This window comes from Ahaetulla prasina, chromosome 1, assembly GCF_028640845.1.
Source record: "Ahaetulla prasina isolate Xishuangbanna chromosome 1, ASM2864084v1, whole genome shotgun sequence".
Lineage (NCBI taxonomy): Eukaryota > Metazoa > Chordata > Lepidosauria > Squamata > Colubridae > Ahaetulla > Ahaetulla prasina.
Genome location: NC_080539.1, coordinates 111,544,741 through 111,560,354, shown reverse-complemented (window position 1 = coordinate 111,560,354; position 15,614 = coordinate 111,544,741). Strand labels below are relative to the sequence as shown.

General features: G+C 40.1%; 1 protein-coding gene across 1 annotated transcript; it reads left to right on the top strand.

The window, feature by feature from the left end:
• Nucleotides 1-2,620: 2,620 nt before the first annotated feature.
• Nucleotides 2,621-14,543, top strand: GJA1 (gap junction protein alpha 1). Its single transcript, XM_058172848.1, has 2 exons — nt 2,621-2,887; nt 10,953-14,543. The coding sequence occupies exon 2, from the start codon at nt 10,969-10,971 to the stop codon at nt 12,115-12,117; it is 1,149 nt and encodes a 382-aa protein (XP_058028831.1). The 5' UTR covers nt 2,621-2,887; nt 10,953-10,968; the 3' UTR covers nt 12,118-14,543.
• The last annotated feature ends 1,071 nt before the right edge of the window (nt 14,544-15,614 follow it).

Genomic DNA, 15,614 nt, shown 5'->3' with positions numbered 1-15,614 from the left:
GAAAAACGAACTTACAGCCCAGATTCTAAGTTCTGGGATCAGCCCTTCTGGGGTCACATGACCACATTTTGGGCACTCAATAACCAGCCCACATTTATAGCCGTTTGCAGTGCCTCAGGTTCCCGTGTCTGTGATTTACAATGTTTTTGCTGAAAAACGATGTTTATTTCTAGTTCCTGGCAAAACCTGACCCGAAGTGAAGAATCGGTTCGCTAGTGACCACCGTTTTCATTCTACAACTTCTGCCTTTACTTCGTGACCATTGTATTCATTTAATGAAGGACCACGATCACTTAATGATCACTGCAAAAAGATCATAAAATCAGACACAGTCATGTGGTTACTCACTTTACGACTGTCATGATTTGCAGAATCAATTATGGTCATTAAGTCAAGGATTTCCTGTATTGTCAATCTATGTCCATGACACGAATTAGCAGTAGATTTGGGAGGGACTAAAGGAAATACTGTCATTACCTGCTAGAATTTGCTGCCTGGAGAAGCAAAAGGTTGGCTAGGAGCTAAAGGAATTTAAGGATGTCTCTGAAGACTATTGAAAAAAAGCCTATGTATCGTGACTTTTCTGTACAATAGTATATACTTGGTCTAGGTCTTTGATAGCTAACCTTTTCTGGACCGAGTGCCCAAGGCGCACCCAAATGCGCACGAATGTGTACACACGTGCCAGAATCCCCAAAATGCAATGCGTGTGTGCTCCTGTGCATGTGTCCCATCCCCCATGCATGTGGCCCCCGCACGTGCCTGCCACCTGCACACCTCTCTTCCTCTATGCATGTGCACGCCCTGCGCAGCCCCCCATCCCCTGCACATGTGCGGCAGAGACCCAAAGACCAGCTGGTCAGTGGGAGGTGTGTGTGTATGAGCGGCGGAGCCAGTGGCGGGTTGCCCCTGGTTCAGACCAGTTCTATAGAATCGGCAGTAGAACTGACAGGAGGCTCTGTTCACTGACCTGGATGTCATCATAGGTGATCTACGCATGCAGAGAAACTTCTGCGCATGCACAGAAGTTTGGCACACGTGTGAGCAAAGCATGCATGTGTGCATGATCCCGTTGCAAACTGGTACTAAAGGTAAGAGCTGAACTGGGGTGACGGCTCACGTGCCCACAGAGAGGGCTCTGTATGCCACCTCTGGCGTAGGTGCCATAGGTTCGCCATCATGGGTCTAGGTGGTTAAAGCATCAGGCTAGAAACCAGAAGACTGTCCTAGTGCCACTAGCTGTGAAAACCAGCTGAGTGATTTGGGGCAGCTGTTCTTTCTCAGCCCAACCTGCTTCACAGGGTTGTTGTCATGGGGAAAATAAGAGGAGGAAGGACTATTAGATATGTTTGACACCTTTATTAAGCAATTTTAAAAAAATCTTTAAGAAATCTAAAAAGAAACATGCTGAATAGAGGTAGCAGGAAAGGAATTCTTTCCAGAAGCATTGATTAAAGTGACCACTGTAGAAATCAGGAAGCCTAACTTAGTTTGTGTTTTATAGTAAACAAGGTTGATCTAATAGTATATCTTGGGATAGATAATATACAACATTATTATTATTCTCTTCTTTGAAACTCAAAGCTAGGCTGTTTACCCCATACACACATACTAGCATATATACCCATACAGACACCGATCAAATGTTGTGCATGTAGAAATCACTGTGAATATGAAGAACTATATAATTTGAGCTTGCTTCTCATCTTTTCCTACACTTAGTTAGGGTTAAGAACTTAGTTCCTAGGATTTTTGGCACTTCGTCCAATTACCAGAGAGTAGGCCTTGTTTTATGCAATAGCTGGCTATTCCACACCAAGATCAAGTCTTTGACTCCAAAACTTTGCCACATTTCTTTAGTAGCAGTTCCTCTGTCGTTCTTATTATCCTCCTTCCCTCCAACACTTGGAAAATTGTTCAATTGTGTAGAGTCTTGCAAGGAGATTTTTTTGGGGGAATGACGGCTCAGAAACGCACGGCTGAGGAAAAAGAGCAGTGACGGCATCAAAGCCAACGTAAGTCAACCACTAGGGGGAAGCCACTCCAGTTGTCTTTCTCCATGTATTGTCCTACCTTCTGAAATTCTTCAGGAAAAATTCATCCCGAATTGTGCGTACACACACGTTTCTGATGCCATGGCTTCTGTTACTAATTCCCATATGCTTTTATTTCTTTTATTTCTTTGTTTTTGTTATTTTTTGGTGGAGGGAGGGATACTGAGTTGTGGCAGGCCAGCTGCTGATGAAATCCGGTGTAACTCATCACTGGCCCATGGCAAACTCAACATGCAGGTACTTCACACACCTTTGAAGGGTAGTGTTTCACGCAGTAAATTAAATTGTGTCACTTCCCTCCAGCAAGAGCAGGTCTGGATACCATCCCAGTTTGGTCTCTTTCATGTATCCCCATTCTTTAAAACTATGTGCTTACTCAGCCACTTCAGTCTCTCTGTCTGTCTGTCTCCCCGCCCCCCCAACCCCATTCCCCCCCCCAATCCGTCTCCTGCTTCTGAGTCTTCTCTTGAACTTCCTCCTCCCCTCCTTTGGCAGTCCCACCTCTAATGCTCTTCACCCCTCCTCTTGAGCTCCTCCCTCACAGCTAGTGGCTGGAAAACTTTTAAAAAGCTCTCTCAGTTCTTCAAGTTAAGAGTGACAAAAAGGGGGTGTTTGGGATGTGAGGGAGGCTGTGCTCTTTTCTTCCCCTCTAAAGGCCGCCTCAGCAGTTTTCTTCCAGGCAAAAGGGGAAGGAAGGACACCAGCCATCATCACCAGAGAACAGACGGAGACTTTAAAGTTTAAATAGGCAGGTCTGAGTGCCTGAAATAGGCACTTGAGTTTTAACCTCTGGAGAACTGAAAAGCTGAAGCCCTTCTCTGCTGAGCAGGAAGGTAAGGATGGGGGTGGGGGGGGGCAGTTTCATTTTGAGTTCATTCCAAACAAACTTTCTTAAAGATTATATATATATAATCTTTAATATATATATAAAGATTATATATATATATATATATATATATATATATATATATATATATATATATATATATGTGTGTATGTGTGTGTGTGTGTGTATATATATGTATATATATATATATATACATACATACATAATTTTAAATATGCATATAATATGAAATGTTTTGATATCATTTTTAATGTTGCCCAGTAACAATCGTAGCTTCCTTTGATATTAATGCTTTTTTCCAGAACTTTTTTTTTTAATGTGACTTTACCAGATGAACCAACTCGGGAGGAGCCATGTGTTTAATAGTTCAGTTTTCTCATCGAGTATAATTTTGTTTAGTTTTCATCTTATTTACTGAAGGAGAATGTTTTTGTCTGTGTAACAAACATTCTTTGCAGCAAACGGGCAGCCAACTTTGAGGAAAGGTACCCAACGCAGTCTGCAGCAGTCTGCTGCCGTTTCTCGGTTCCTTTTAACACTTCTCCAGAAACCTGAAATTACCATTAACTTCTTCAATGCTCCCTCCCATCCCCCGCCATAAAGATGCACACGTACGCACATTTTGTTTTCACATGGCAATGTGTGGTTCGTGTTTTCGGGTTCGTACCAAGCATGGTCCTTAATTGGGGCTTTGTTCAAATGCTGCTGCTGTTAACTACTAACCGGATGGCGTTTCACGTGGTCTCCCTCACCTCCACCTCCCTTCTCGTTAATGGAAGCAAACGTTGGAGAAAGGGCTCGAAGCGAGGTTGCGTGCAACTGAGTTACCTTGAATCTTAGGAGCCCGCAGATTCCGGCCGCCAGAATCGCTTCTGCCTTACTCCGTTGGCAGCTTTAAACCAAACTTTTTGTTTGTTGCAACCTGACATTGTGCAAGAGAGGCGTTCGGGGAATAGTAATCTGACTGTGGCAAACTAGTTCCTGGGATCCTAGTAATCGCGGCTCAGCACTGGAAGGAAGTCCGTGTCTATGTTTGCTGGGTTGTTTTTTGTTTTGTTTTTTGGGGTTTTTTTGGGTTTTTTTTCCTTTTCCTGAAGGCAATCGTTTTTATTCCTTCTAGTTAGCATTGGGAAAGTTTTTGCTCGCTAAGGAAGGCTTGAATACCAAAGCAGCCAATCTCGTTTTGGTGAACTCCTTTGCCCTTCTCTTATGCCAGCCTCCGTTCTTCCTTTACTTCTGCCCTTGTAGATTTGTCACTCTTCTGTGCCTACAATTTTGAAAACAGAAAACTTTTAGGAGAGATTTGTTGGCAGGGTTTTGTTAAAGCCAGCGAGGTCAACTGAACAGAGAGAATATACGAGCCTCTCTTTTTCAGAAAACTGCTGGTCTCTTTGGGGAGAGGATGCAGAGGAAGGGGGCATCCCTTCAGCCATGAGCTTCCAAAGTTTGAAAAAGTATTTATAGCAGCTTTGGAGAAAGGCTGGTGCTAAATTGTGATAGGTTGGATAGCCTACAGATGAGAGAGGCACTTCTGGAAATCCCACAAGAAAGAAATTAGACGTCCTGTGTCTTAAGAGAGAAATACACTTTTGATTCACAAGGAATAAAGTTTGTTTAGCAAGAAGTGCTGTGTTTGCGGCTGAGCGATTGACCTGGATGTGGGGAGATGGCAAATCCAGGCCGAAACGAGTGATTTTGAGGTTGTAGTGATGAGGAGAAAAAAACTGCCTTAAAGTTTTGAAGGGAAAAAGGAGATAGGATGGAAATAAAACTTAGTGTTCTCAATGGGTGAAAGAATTTTTTAAAAACAAAAACTTCCAAAGTGAGTTGTTCCCATTTTATAGCTGGGTAAATGAGGCTCGGCAAGATAAGTAACCTTAAGAGAATTTGGAGCTGAATTTAGTGATTAAGATTGTGTTCAGTGAAGCTTATCCCTTGGTATAACTTTAAAAATTGCAGCTTTAACTTCCGTAACAGAGGAATTCAGATTTGTAACTCTTAAGTAATTTTTATTGCATCCAGTGAGATTTAATTTTGCAGTAAATGAGCTTGGGCTTTTTACATAGTATTGCAAATATAATGCAGATTTACTATGAATAAGTCTCTCTGAATGTTATGATTTAACCTTATATGTGTAGGTTAAGCTGCCTGTCAACCAGATGTAAAACAAATCACACAAACACATACATAATGTGTATGTGCCTACCCAATTGACTCAACTATGTCTTTTCAAAAAACATTGTTACAGAAAACTACATAGCTGTAAAGAATAATTGTTCATGCCGGCCCAGCGTGTTTTTTCAAAATGTTCCATGGGTCTTAGTAGACATTAATCATCAGCAAATGTGTGTAGTTTTAGCTATAGGATAGGATTTAGATGTAATATTATTAGGGCTCCAATAGAAATTATTAGAATTATTACAGAATTACAATTATTAGAATGATTACTGCTACCAGATCTGCCTTGTAAAACTCCATATAACTACCAGATGACAGCAGTAATCTCTTAATATTGTGGAAAAGTTTTGTTGCCTGGTATTCTGTACTTTTCTTTTCCTTTTTTTTTTTTACATTTAGCCTTCTCCAAGATCCTTCAAGTAGTATTTAAAAACCATCACCTCCCAATCCCATCTCACCCCCTCAGCGCCAAAACTATGTTAGGCAGATTAGGCTGAGAATGGTGACTGGCTCTAGAGTGCACAATGAGCTTGTGGCTGAGTAGGAATTTGAACTTGGGTCTCCCTGAGCCAAATCCACTTCTCTAACCATAACAGACTGGCTTAGCAATAATCCCATACATTAGGGTCCTTTCAGGTCTCTGCTGTAACCGGATTTGTATTCTTATAACAGAGGCTTTTTGAAGGATTTCTTGGTGGTTTGGATTTTTAAAAGGAAACTATCAGCTAAGGCATCTTCCAGTATGAAATTCCCTACTATTCATCTGTATTCAAAGACATCTGTATTTGTATTCAACTTTGCCCTGTTAGTTAATTACTGGCCCAGTTTTGCTATTCTTTGAGCAATTTATGATGTCTGTGGAGTATGTGTGACACAGGTTCTTTTTCTAAATCATGCCCAATTCAGTTGCCCAGACTGGAGAGAGATGCAAAGCACTGGTCTCTGGAGAGGTGCTTTTATACACACACACACACACACACATCTTATACACACACACACATGAATGTGTGTGTGTATTCTGCAAGTATATACATACATCATCATCATTTTAGCCATTGTCTATCCGTGTAAATGTGTGTGTGTGCTTTCTGTATTTTATTGCTATTTTTACTATTACAGTATGCTTTTCAATTACTTCTGTGACAATATTTATACTAGTACCTATTTCTCTATTATAATTAGCTATATCCTATGCTCTATACTATGTATTACTCTTATGCATTAATGTCTCTTTCTTAAACCTGCTCTGTCTTAAGTCCCCGGTTTCTTTTTCCAGCATGTAGAGAGCCCCTGCATGTTTCTTATGTGGTGCTTTATTTTTCTGAGGAACGGGGTGGCTCAGGGGTGGCTCAGGGGCTAAGACGCTGTTGATGGGCAGTGGGTTCGAATCCCTAGTGCTGCCATGTAACACCAGTTACTTGTCCCAGCTTCTGCCAACCTAGCAGTTAGAAAGCGGGTAAAAAATACAAGTAGAAAAAATAGGGACCATCTTTGGTGGGAAGGTAACAGTGTTCCATGCGGTTGAGTCATGCCAGGTTGAGTCATGCCAGCCACATGACCATGGAGACTGTCGGCTTTGAAACAGAGATGAGCACTGCCCCCTAGAGTCAGGAATGACCTAGCACGCTCTTTTACTCAGTTTGCTGGTGACTGCAAAGCTCCCAAACTCCTTTGCATCTCCGCCATTTTCCTCCCACACTTGTGTCAAGGTTTATCTGCACCTGTGCAGATGCTGGAGGAAAGGCTCAAATGGGAGGGAACGTAGGAAGCACAGGTGCTTGCAAGTTTACTAAGCAGCCTGTTCTCCCACAATATGTAATAACCCAGCACATCTGGAGAATCTAATTATTGTACCTTTGTCATCATATACAGTGTAGTATCCACATTTCAATCCCTGGAACACTCTTTTCATTAATTTTCTGTCAGCCTTTTCTATCCAAAAGCTAGATGTTGAATTGCAAAAGCTCTCACATGCAGAACTCTGCATCACAAAACTCCACACCACCGCTGTGACTTGGAATTATGTGGGCTTCCTGAGACTCCACTCAGTTATCCATATTGGATACTTAAGGTTCATTGCACATCCTGGAAAACATGAACCTTATAATATGATTCATAGACCAACTTCCTTCATATTTCTATTTCCTTTCTTTTCCTTTTAAAAGAAGCACAATGACAGGTCTGTAATCAGGATTGAGTCTGCGACTTTCCCAACTGTCCTGCTAAAAATAAAAACCCCTGTCCATTTATTATTGAAGTACAGGTAGGCCTCAACTTATGACCACAACTGAGCCCAGCATTTGTATTGCTAAGCAAGGAGAGTGAGTTAAGTGAGTTGTGCCTCATTTTACAACCTTTTAGCCACAGTTGTTAACTGCAGTCACTGCAGTCGTTAACCGAACCTGCTTCCCCCCATTGACATTGTTTGCTGGAAGCTGACTGGGACAGTTACAAATGGTGACCATATGACCTTGGGACAGTGCAACTGTTATAAATACATGCCAGTTGCCGAGCACCCCAATTTTGATCACATGATCATGAAAATGCTGCAGTGGCCATAAGTGCCATTGTAACTGAACGGTCACTAAGCAAAAGGTGGTGAGTCTTGAGAACTACCTGTAATATATGAAGAGAGAGGGGCACTCTGTGGAGGGCTGTAATTTCAATTTTCCTGCCCTTCAAAAGTTGCCCAATGAATGTGACAGTCCTTTTCTACCAGCCAGGTTGAGCAATAACCATGTTAAGCTAGTTGTTGGGCTTATGACATGCAGTACTGTCTTTGGCCGTTCCCCTGACTGCCTAAGTCTGACAAGCAGCGTCAATACAGTTGGCTGTACTATATTCACATCTGGCTTGGCAGAAACGAAATCGTGATTGCCACAGAGGGAAAGGAACACATTGCATTTTCCACAGATGCTTCCCACATGCTTGGCTGTGAACCAAAGCGCCCAGCCAACAGCATGGCAAGCTTCTGTGTAAAGAAGCAGAATGGGGGGGCGGGGGAGATCCATGTGAACCCTTTCAAGACAGCATTGCGTGTAAGATTACAATTTGCCATAGGCAGAAAAGGAAGTTGCTTCCGCAAGGGATGTCATTTTTCTAGAAAAGTAGCTCTCTCAGAAAGTTGCCGGTTTAACGTGTGATACTGAGTAGTTCCAGAACCGGTAGTAAAAATTCTGGTTGGGCCCACCCCCATCTATTCTCTGCCTCCTGAGTCCCAACTGATCAGGAGGGAATGGGGATTTTTGCAGTAACCTTCCCGTGGAGTGGGGTGGGAATGGAGATTTTATAGTATCCTTCCCCTGCCACGCCCACCAAGCCACACCCACAGAACTGGTAGTAAAAAAATTTGAAACCCACCGCTGGTGTGATACTTTTCCTTCTTTACAAAATTATACCTATAAGGTTTTAATTAGCCATGAGCGTGGTATATATTTGACTTCTTTATTGATTAGATCTTCATTTCTCTTTTATTTTCTTCACACTTTGGTGAGCCCTGTTTCATGGCACAAGTATCACAAGAAAAAAAAAGGTGCTTTTTAATGCCTAAACTAGTTGAAGACTTGCTGTGACAGCACAAGTGTGGGCTGAGCTAGGTGCAAGTCAGCAAAGTGTTGCCAAACAGTAATTTATGACAACAATAGTATGCTAATCTGCCAGGATAACATCAGAAAAAAGATAAATGTTTAAGAACTGGCTTTTGATATTTATTCACATTCAGTTCTGCATGGGTACTAAAAAACATGACCCCTAATCATCATCTGATTTCAAAGATTGTTATGTATTGTCCCAACTATCATATTTCAAGGCTTGTCATCTTAAAAGGAACAGTGGATATGTACATCTCTTTAAAAATCAGTTACCACAAGCATTAACTTTTTCAATAGTGATGAAGACCGACAGTTCTCTGAATTTGACATGTTGTTTTTGCAGTACTTACAAACCTAGGTCTATATGGTTGACATGTCTCTAAAAGTCTATGGTCTGTGTCTTCTACGTGAATCATGCAGTAATTCCCACCTGATCATTATCCAGACTTCTTTGAATATGCAAAATATGACTGCCAGGGAAGCACAATATTTACAGGCACTGCTAGGAATTAATTCATGCTTTCTTTTCATTCTCTGATTACATTGGGAGGTAACTTGCAAGTGTAGAATAGCAGTTATAGGCTAAAGGCCACAGATTGCATCATTTCCACTTAGGAATATCTCAAAGCATTTCTTAATGAAACATTTCTCAATGGAGATATTTTACAAATTCAAACCAGCAAGAAAGAATGCCATTGCCTGGTCTACCATTGAAACATTTAGACCAGGTGTATCAAACTTTGATTTCATTGAGAGCAGCATCAGGCTTATGTTTGAGGGGGGGGGCAGAAAGGGCGGGGCCAGCTTCAGGTCACTCATGTCAGAGTGACCCAAGGTGGCCCCAGCCTCTGCCAGCAAAAATGGGCTCCCGAGCTCCATTTTTCAGCTGCAACAGCCTTCTGCAACCCTCTGCCAGAGAAATGGCCCTTTGACACCCCTGATTTAGACCTTCAAACCCTTGCGATGCCCTTTTTTTAAAAAATGCTAATTATTGGGACAGATGCTTTTGTAGTCATGTTGAAGAAGAAAGAAAGAAAAACAGCTTAGCCAAACACCTAATGGAATAGATCATATATTTAAGAAGTGTATATATGTACAAGAGTTTTATATTAAGGCATATATAGATGCCAATAAAATGTCCATCCTCCTACCCAGATGCTAACTCCAGAGGCTCTTGGTGAGTCTCTCCTGTTAGAATTCTTTTAACTTTATAGCATCCTTGAACTAGGGAGCTGTTAAAAAAAAAGGATGCTTGTTGAACAGAGAATTGTCCTTAGCCTGTCCTTCAAATGATTGAAAAGAGACACTAGCAGTTGATATTATACCAAGTTACATAAAATAAACAGTATAAAAAAATTAAGCAGGATTCTGTAGCATAAGACACATCAGCAGCCTACATACAACACATTTATATATATATTTAATTAGAGAAGCCCCACTGTGTCCAATCAATGGAGCACAGTGGTAAGTAACTATGTTTAGGATTGAAATTTCAATGTGGTCATTAAGTTTATGTCAGTGTTATATAAGCAAAAATGTGGGATATGAATCAAATCTATTAACCCAAATAAAATTTAAGGAACCACACAAATTGCCAAAAGACAAAATTAGAATCTCTGTTTTCAATAAAAAAATGTATCTCCCTGATATTTTTTTTTCATAGGTATTGATAGAGCTGTAAGAATTTTTAAAATGAATCAATGTTGAAAAACATTAGAATTGTTTGAGTAATTCATACAAGGCTTTTTTTTCCCTCTTCCCCTCTTGGCAACCAACTAAGCAGTGAAGTTAGTTTGCTTTTAAGAACAAATTTAAAAATCTATATTAAATTAAAAAGAGATACTGCTGTCTTTTAATTAAATAGAAAAGATATGCAATATATCCTTCCATAGTAATGGGCCAAAGCAGGATTGCCTGATTTATTGATTACTATATTTTTACTGTTTTTAAACTTTCCTAGAATAATATTTTTGTTTTCAGTTGCAATTTCAGTCTAAAATAGCTTTATATTAGAAAGACACCCTAGAGTGGAATTGATAATGGCATAGGTGTGCTCACAAATACTCTAAAGAGCACAGGACTTGTGCAATAAAATTTCCAGATTTTTGACCTTGTTTCACCACATGAGAAAATAGTCCTGCGATCATAACCCATTTGCCTTTCTTAATTTCACATGCAGGTTTCATCATCCCATCCTCATGCATGCACTTTATGTCTTTTCAAGAACAGTCATGAATGAATTATGCAGGCCATGCTTCAGCTCTCTCCTTTGTTCTCTTTCAGGAAGCAGGTAGAGAAGATGGGTGACTGGAGTGCTCTTGGTAGGCTCCTTGACAAAGTCCAAGCCTATTCTACTGCTGGAGGAAAGGTGTGGCTGTCTGTCCTTTTCATTTTCCGAATTTTGCTCCTGGGGACCGCAGTGGAATCTGCCTGGGGAGATGAGCAGTCAGCTTTCCGATGCAACACTCAACAACCAGGTTGTGAAAATGTCTGTTATGACAAATCATTTCCGATATCCCATGTGCGTTTCTGGGTGCTGCAGTTCATTTTTGTTTCGGTGCCAACCCTTCTGTATTTAGCACATGTCTTCTATGTGATGCGAAAAGAAGAGAAACTAAACAGGAAAGAGGAAGCGCTCAAGTTGGTCCAAAGTGAGGGAGTAAATGTAGACCTCCCTCTAAAGCAGATAGAAATTAAGAAATTCAAGTATGGGATTGAAGAACATGGCAAGGTCAAAATGCGTGGTGGACTGCTTCGCACTTACATCATCAGCATCATTTTCAAATCTGTCTTTGAGGTGGCCTTTGTGCTGATACAGTGGTACATCTATGGATTCACTCTGCAAGCCATCTACACTTGTGAACGGGTACCATGTCCACACAAAGTGGATTGCTTCCTCTCGCGTCCCACAGAAAAAACCATCTTTATTATCTTCATGCTGGTAGTATCTATCATATCACTGACCCTCAACGTCATTGAGATTTTTTATGTCACCCTCAAGAGTGTTAAAGATCGCATGAAGTCCAAAGGCAATCCTTTCTCTCCTAGCAGCGGCTTGAGTCCTTCCAAGGATTGCGGATCTCCCAAATACGCCTACTTCAATGGGTGCTCCTCTCCAACGGCCCCCTTGTCTCCCATGTCTCCACCAGGATACAAGCTTGTAACTGGAGATAGGAACAATACATCATCCTGTCGCAACTACAACAAACAAGCCAGTGAACAAAATTGGGCAAACTATAGTGCTGAGCAGAACAGGATTGGACAAGCCGGGAGCACCATTTCCAATTCGCATGCCCAGAACTTTGAATTTAATGATGAGCCGGAGAACACAAAAAAAGTGGGCTCTGGCCACGAGCTCCAACCTCTCACAGTTGTAGACCAGCGGCCACCAAGTCGAGCCAGCAGTCGGGCAAGCAGCAGACCACGACCTGATGATCTAGAGATCTAGCCCTTTGGAATTGCAGTAGTCAACCCGACTACGAAATACCAATTGCATTAGCACGTGGTGTTCATGTGGTTCCCACGGAGGTGGTACTTTAACAATCTCAGCCAGGAGATTTTAACAAGCAATATATAATTATATATATATATATATTAAAAAAAATGTTGATTTTTTTTTCTGGTAACTGGGAAGCAGGGGTGATGTGAGGGAGAACAGCACATAGTGATATTTAAAGTAGCTGGTTTAAAAGAAAATCTTAGTCAACACAACAGTAGGGGAGTTGGTCTTTTGTTTTGTTTTAGAAAGATTATATAATGTCAGGAAATGTATGTCTATAATATGTTGATTTTTCTAAAAAAATTCATTTTTGTTATACTAAAAAAAGAGTTACACTGAAATAAATTTGGGGGGGCACGGTTTAGGATGAAATTGAGATATCATTCTTTTAATGAACAACTGATATTGATCATTTTTCTATTAAGAACATTCCATTGCTAAAATGTGCACTTTGGGACAATTTCCTGGGATGAACTTGTCACACAGTTTATCGGTTTCCCTGGAATCAATCAATTACATTTCAGACAAGGCCCACCCAATATGCTTTGACCATTTTCTTCCTGTTTCAGATCTTCCACCAACCTATATTAAGGATTCAGTTCAAGGATTTTTAAATTTTATTAACTTCCATTCAACCACTACTGTAAGATTCTACCGACTCCCACATAGGATGCTATTCAAAGTCTCATTATTTTAGCTATGGTTGGGTGACCCTTGCTGAAACAAAAAACCAGAAACAGTTTTGCAGATGATCAGAAAAATCATGGGTTGTTTGTTTTATTCTTGCTGTTTCCCCTCCTTTTTAAACCTTGGTTTTGCCATGTTTCTCTGTGAATGGATTAGATCAGGGGTGTCAAACTCATGTCTATCGGGACTTTTTTCCCCTTTTGCTAAACCAGGTGTGGGCGTGGCCAGTGACCCATCTGGGAGTTTTGACAGCTCTGGGTTAGATGCTTGGGAGGGATATGAAACCAAATTGGGAATCACCTAGAAACCACAAATAGACAATGCATTCACATGCATAATCATTTGAAGCTGTGGTTGCAATTAGCAAACCAACAAATTATGATTTCCAACTGTATTTATTGCCCCCTATTATAGCCTATCCTACCACAAATAGACTAAGCAAAAAACTGCAAAACAGTTCAGTGTCATGTGTGAACCCTACCACAGCATTCATTAATTACTAGCTATAAAATGTGAGCTGGACAAATGAAACAATTTTTGCCTGATGCAGTCATCTATTATATGCAAATCTTTTCACAGGATCAGAAGCAGGAGATCAGACAACTATGTGGTTGGAATCACAGTCACTATAACTGGAGTTATTTGTGGTTGCTATACGATAACTGGAGTTATTTGTGGTGGTTATACAATCACACTGATACACCCATAAAATGGTTAACTATTCTGGGTTATCATGGGTCACTATCGTGTTTACATTAAAAGATTCCAGCAGTGCAAACAAATCAGGTATTCTTTTAAAGAATTTCAATATTTCTATATATTTTGTAATAAGTGTATTTCACGAATTAAGGATATTTTAAGAAGCAAGTCCTTGGTGGCTATTGAAAAACTGCCATTTGCATTCCAGCTAGACCTTTTGCCACAATAAAATTTGTCAGTAAAACATCCAAAGTCACATATTTTTGCAATCAATTATCTTTCCTTAAAATTAAGGAAGAATTCTGCTTGTTTCTCCATCTTTTTACAATTTATGCTTGAATAACGATGATGGTAGTACTGGGAGAAGGGAAGATTGTTAGCCTGCCAATAATGTGAGAGACTTGAGGATAAATTACACATCCATATTGTGCAGTAACTGGAGTTATCATGTGATAGCTTGAGAGGTGGAGAAATTATCTGCACTGCAACCTCATTGGATGGTGTGAATAGATCCTTACATAAACTGTTTGAACTGTACTAATAATCCCTATGCTGATTTTAAGATGTCAAGAATGTTAAACTTGCTGTTCACTTATAAGTTAGCTCAATAATACCATGGTTCAATTCACTTTTGATAGTCCATTTTTGCTTAATGACAATTTTAATATTTGCACACATTTTTGTTGATGTAAGTGAGGCTGAAAGAGTACAATTCTAATTTATTTGAAATATATACTAAAGAAATATACCAGTGTTTATTTTCCATTTTCAACCACAGTGCCTTTTAATTGAACACAGTTCATGCAGCCTCGGTTTCATTTTCCAGCAACACAGATTTAAATGTTTATCTAATATGTTTTACTAAGTTGTTTGACATTCACTTTTAAAACTATTGTCAAGTTTATTGATTGCATGCATACCGCCATAGTTCATCAAATCACACTGTCTGGAGAACAAAACTTAGTCAATAAAGTTTAATTTAGTATAAACTGGTTTGTCAATAGTCTTTCTGTGTGTTGGTTTAACTTGGTATTAAGTGGACAGCTTGGTCCATTTTCTATGTTCTAAGTGGCATTTAAAAATGACAATCCATACAAAGCAATTTATTCATTGTTAGGTCAACTCACACATTACTAGTGTACAAATATTCACATAGCCTCTCATTAAGTAGGATCATTAAAAACATGTTGCACCATGTGAGATATGGTGAAACATGGTGACATTGGGCCTGGTTATGTAAAGTTGTGTAGTGTTATGACAGCAAAGTTTTTTTTTCAAAAAAAAAAACTTTGCTGTCATAACACTACACAACTTTACATAAGAAGAAATGAGCAGTTGGGGGAGGGGATGAGGGAATACCTATCCAGGTCTTTGTTTCCATCTTTAGGGAGATGCCTTAAGCTTTCAGACAATGCTTTAAAAATTATGTCATTTACACTTAAAATTAAAAACCGGGTGCTTCACTTAACTTTTACAATTCAAAATGAAACTTAGTAAGACCACATCTAAAATACTGTATCCAGTTTTTGTCACCAAACTATAAAAAAGTTGAGACTCTAGAAAGAGTGCAAAGAAGAGCAACAGATTAGGGGACTGGAGCAGTGGTGGGATTCAGCCAGTTCCCACCACTTCGGGAGAACCGGTTGTTAAATTTCTGAGCAGTTTGGTGAACTGGTTGTTGGAAGAAATCATTAGGGCAGAGAACCGGTTGTTAAATTACTTGAATCCCACCACTGGACTGGAAGCTAAAACATGAAGAATGGTTGCAAGAACTGGGCATGGCTAGTCTAACGAAGAGAAGGACCAGGGGAGACATGATAGCAGTGTTCCAATATTTGAGGGGTGACTCCAAAACACTCAAAAAGGCCAGACAAGGAACAATGGATGGAAACCGATCAAGGAGAGATTCAACCTAGAAATGAGAAATTTTCTGACAGAACAATCAAACCAAAGGAACAGCTTGCCTTCAGAAGTTGTGGGTGCTTCATCACTGGAGGCTTTCAAGAAGAGACTGGACAGCCATCTATCAGAAATGGTATAGGGCAGTGATGGGGAACCTT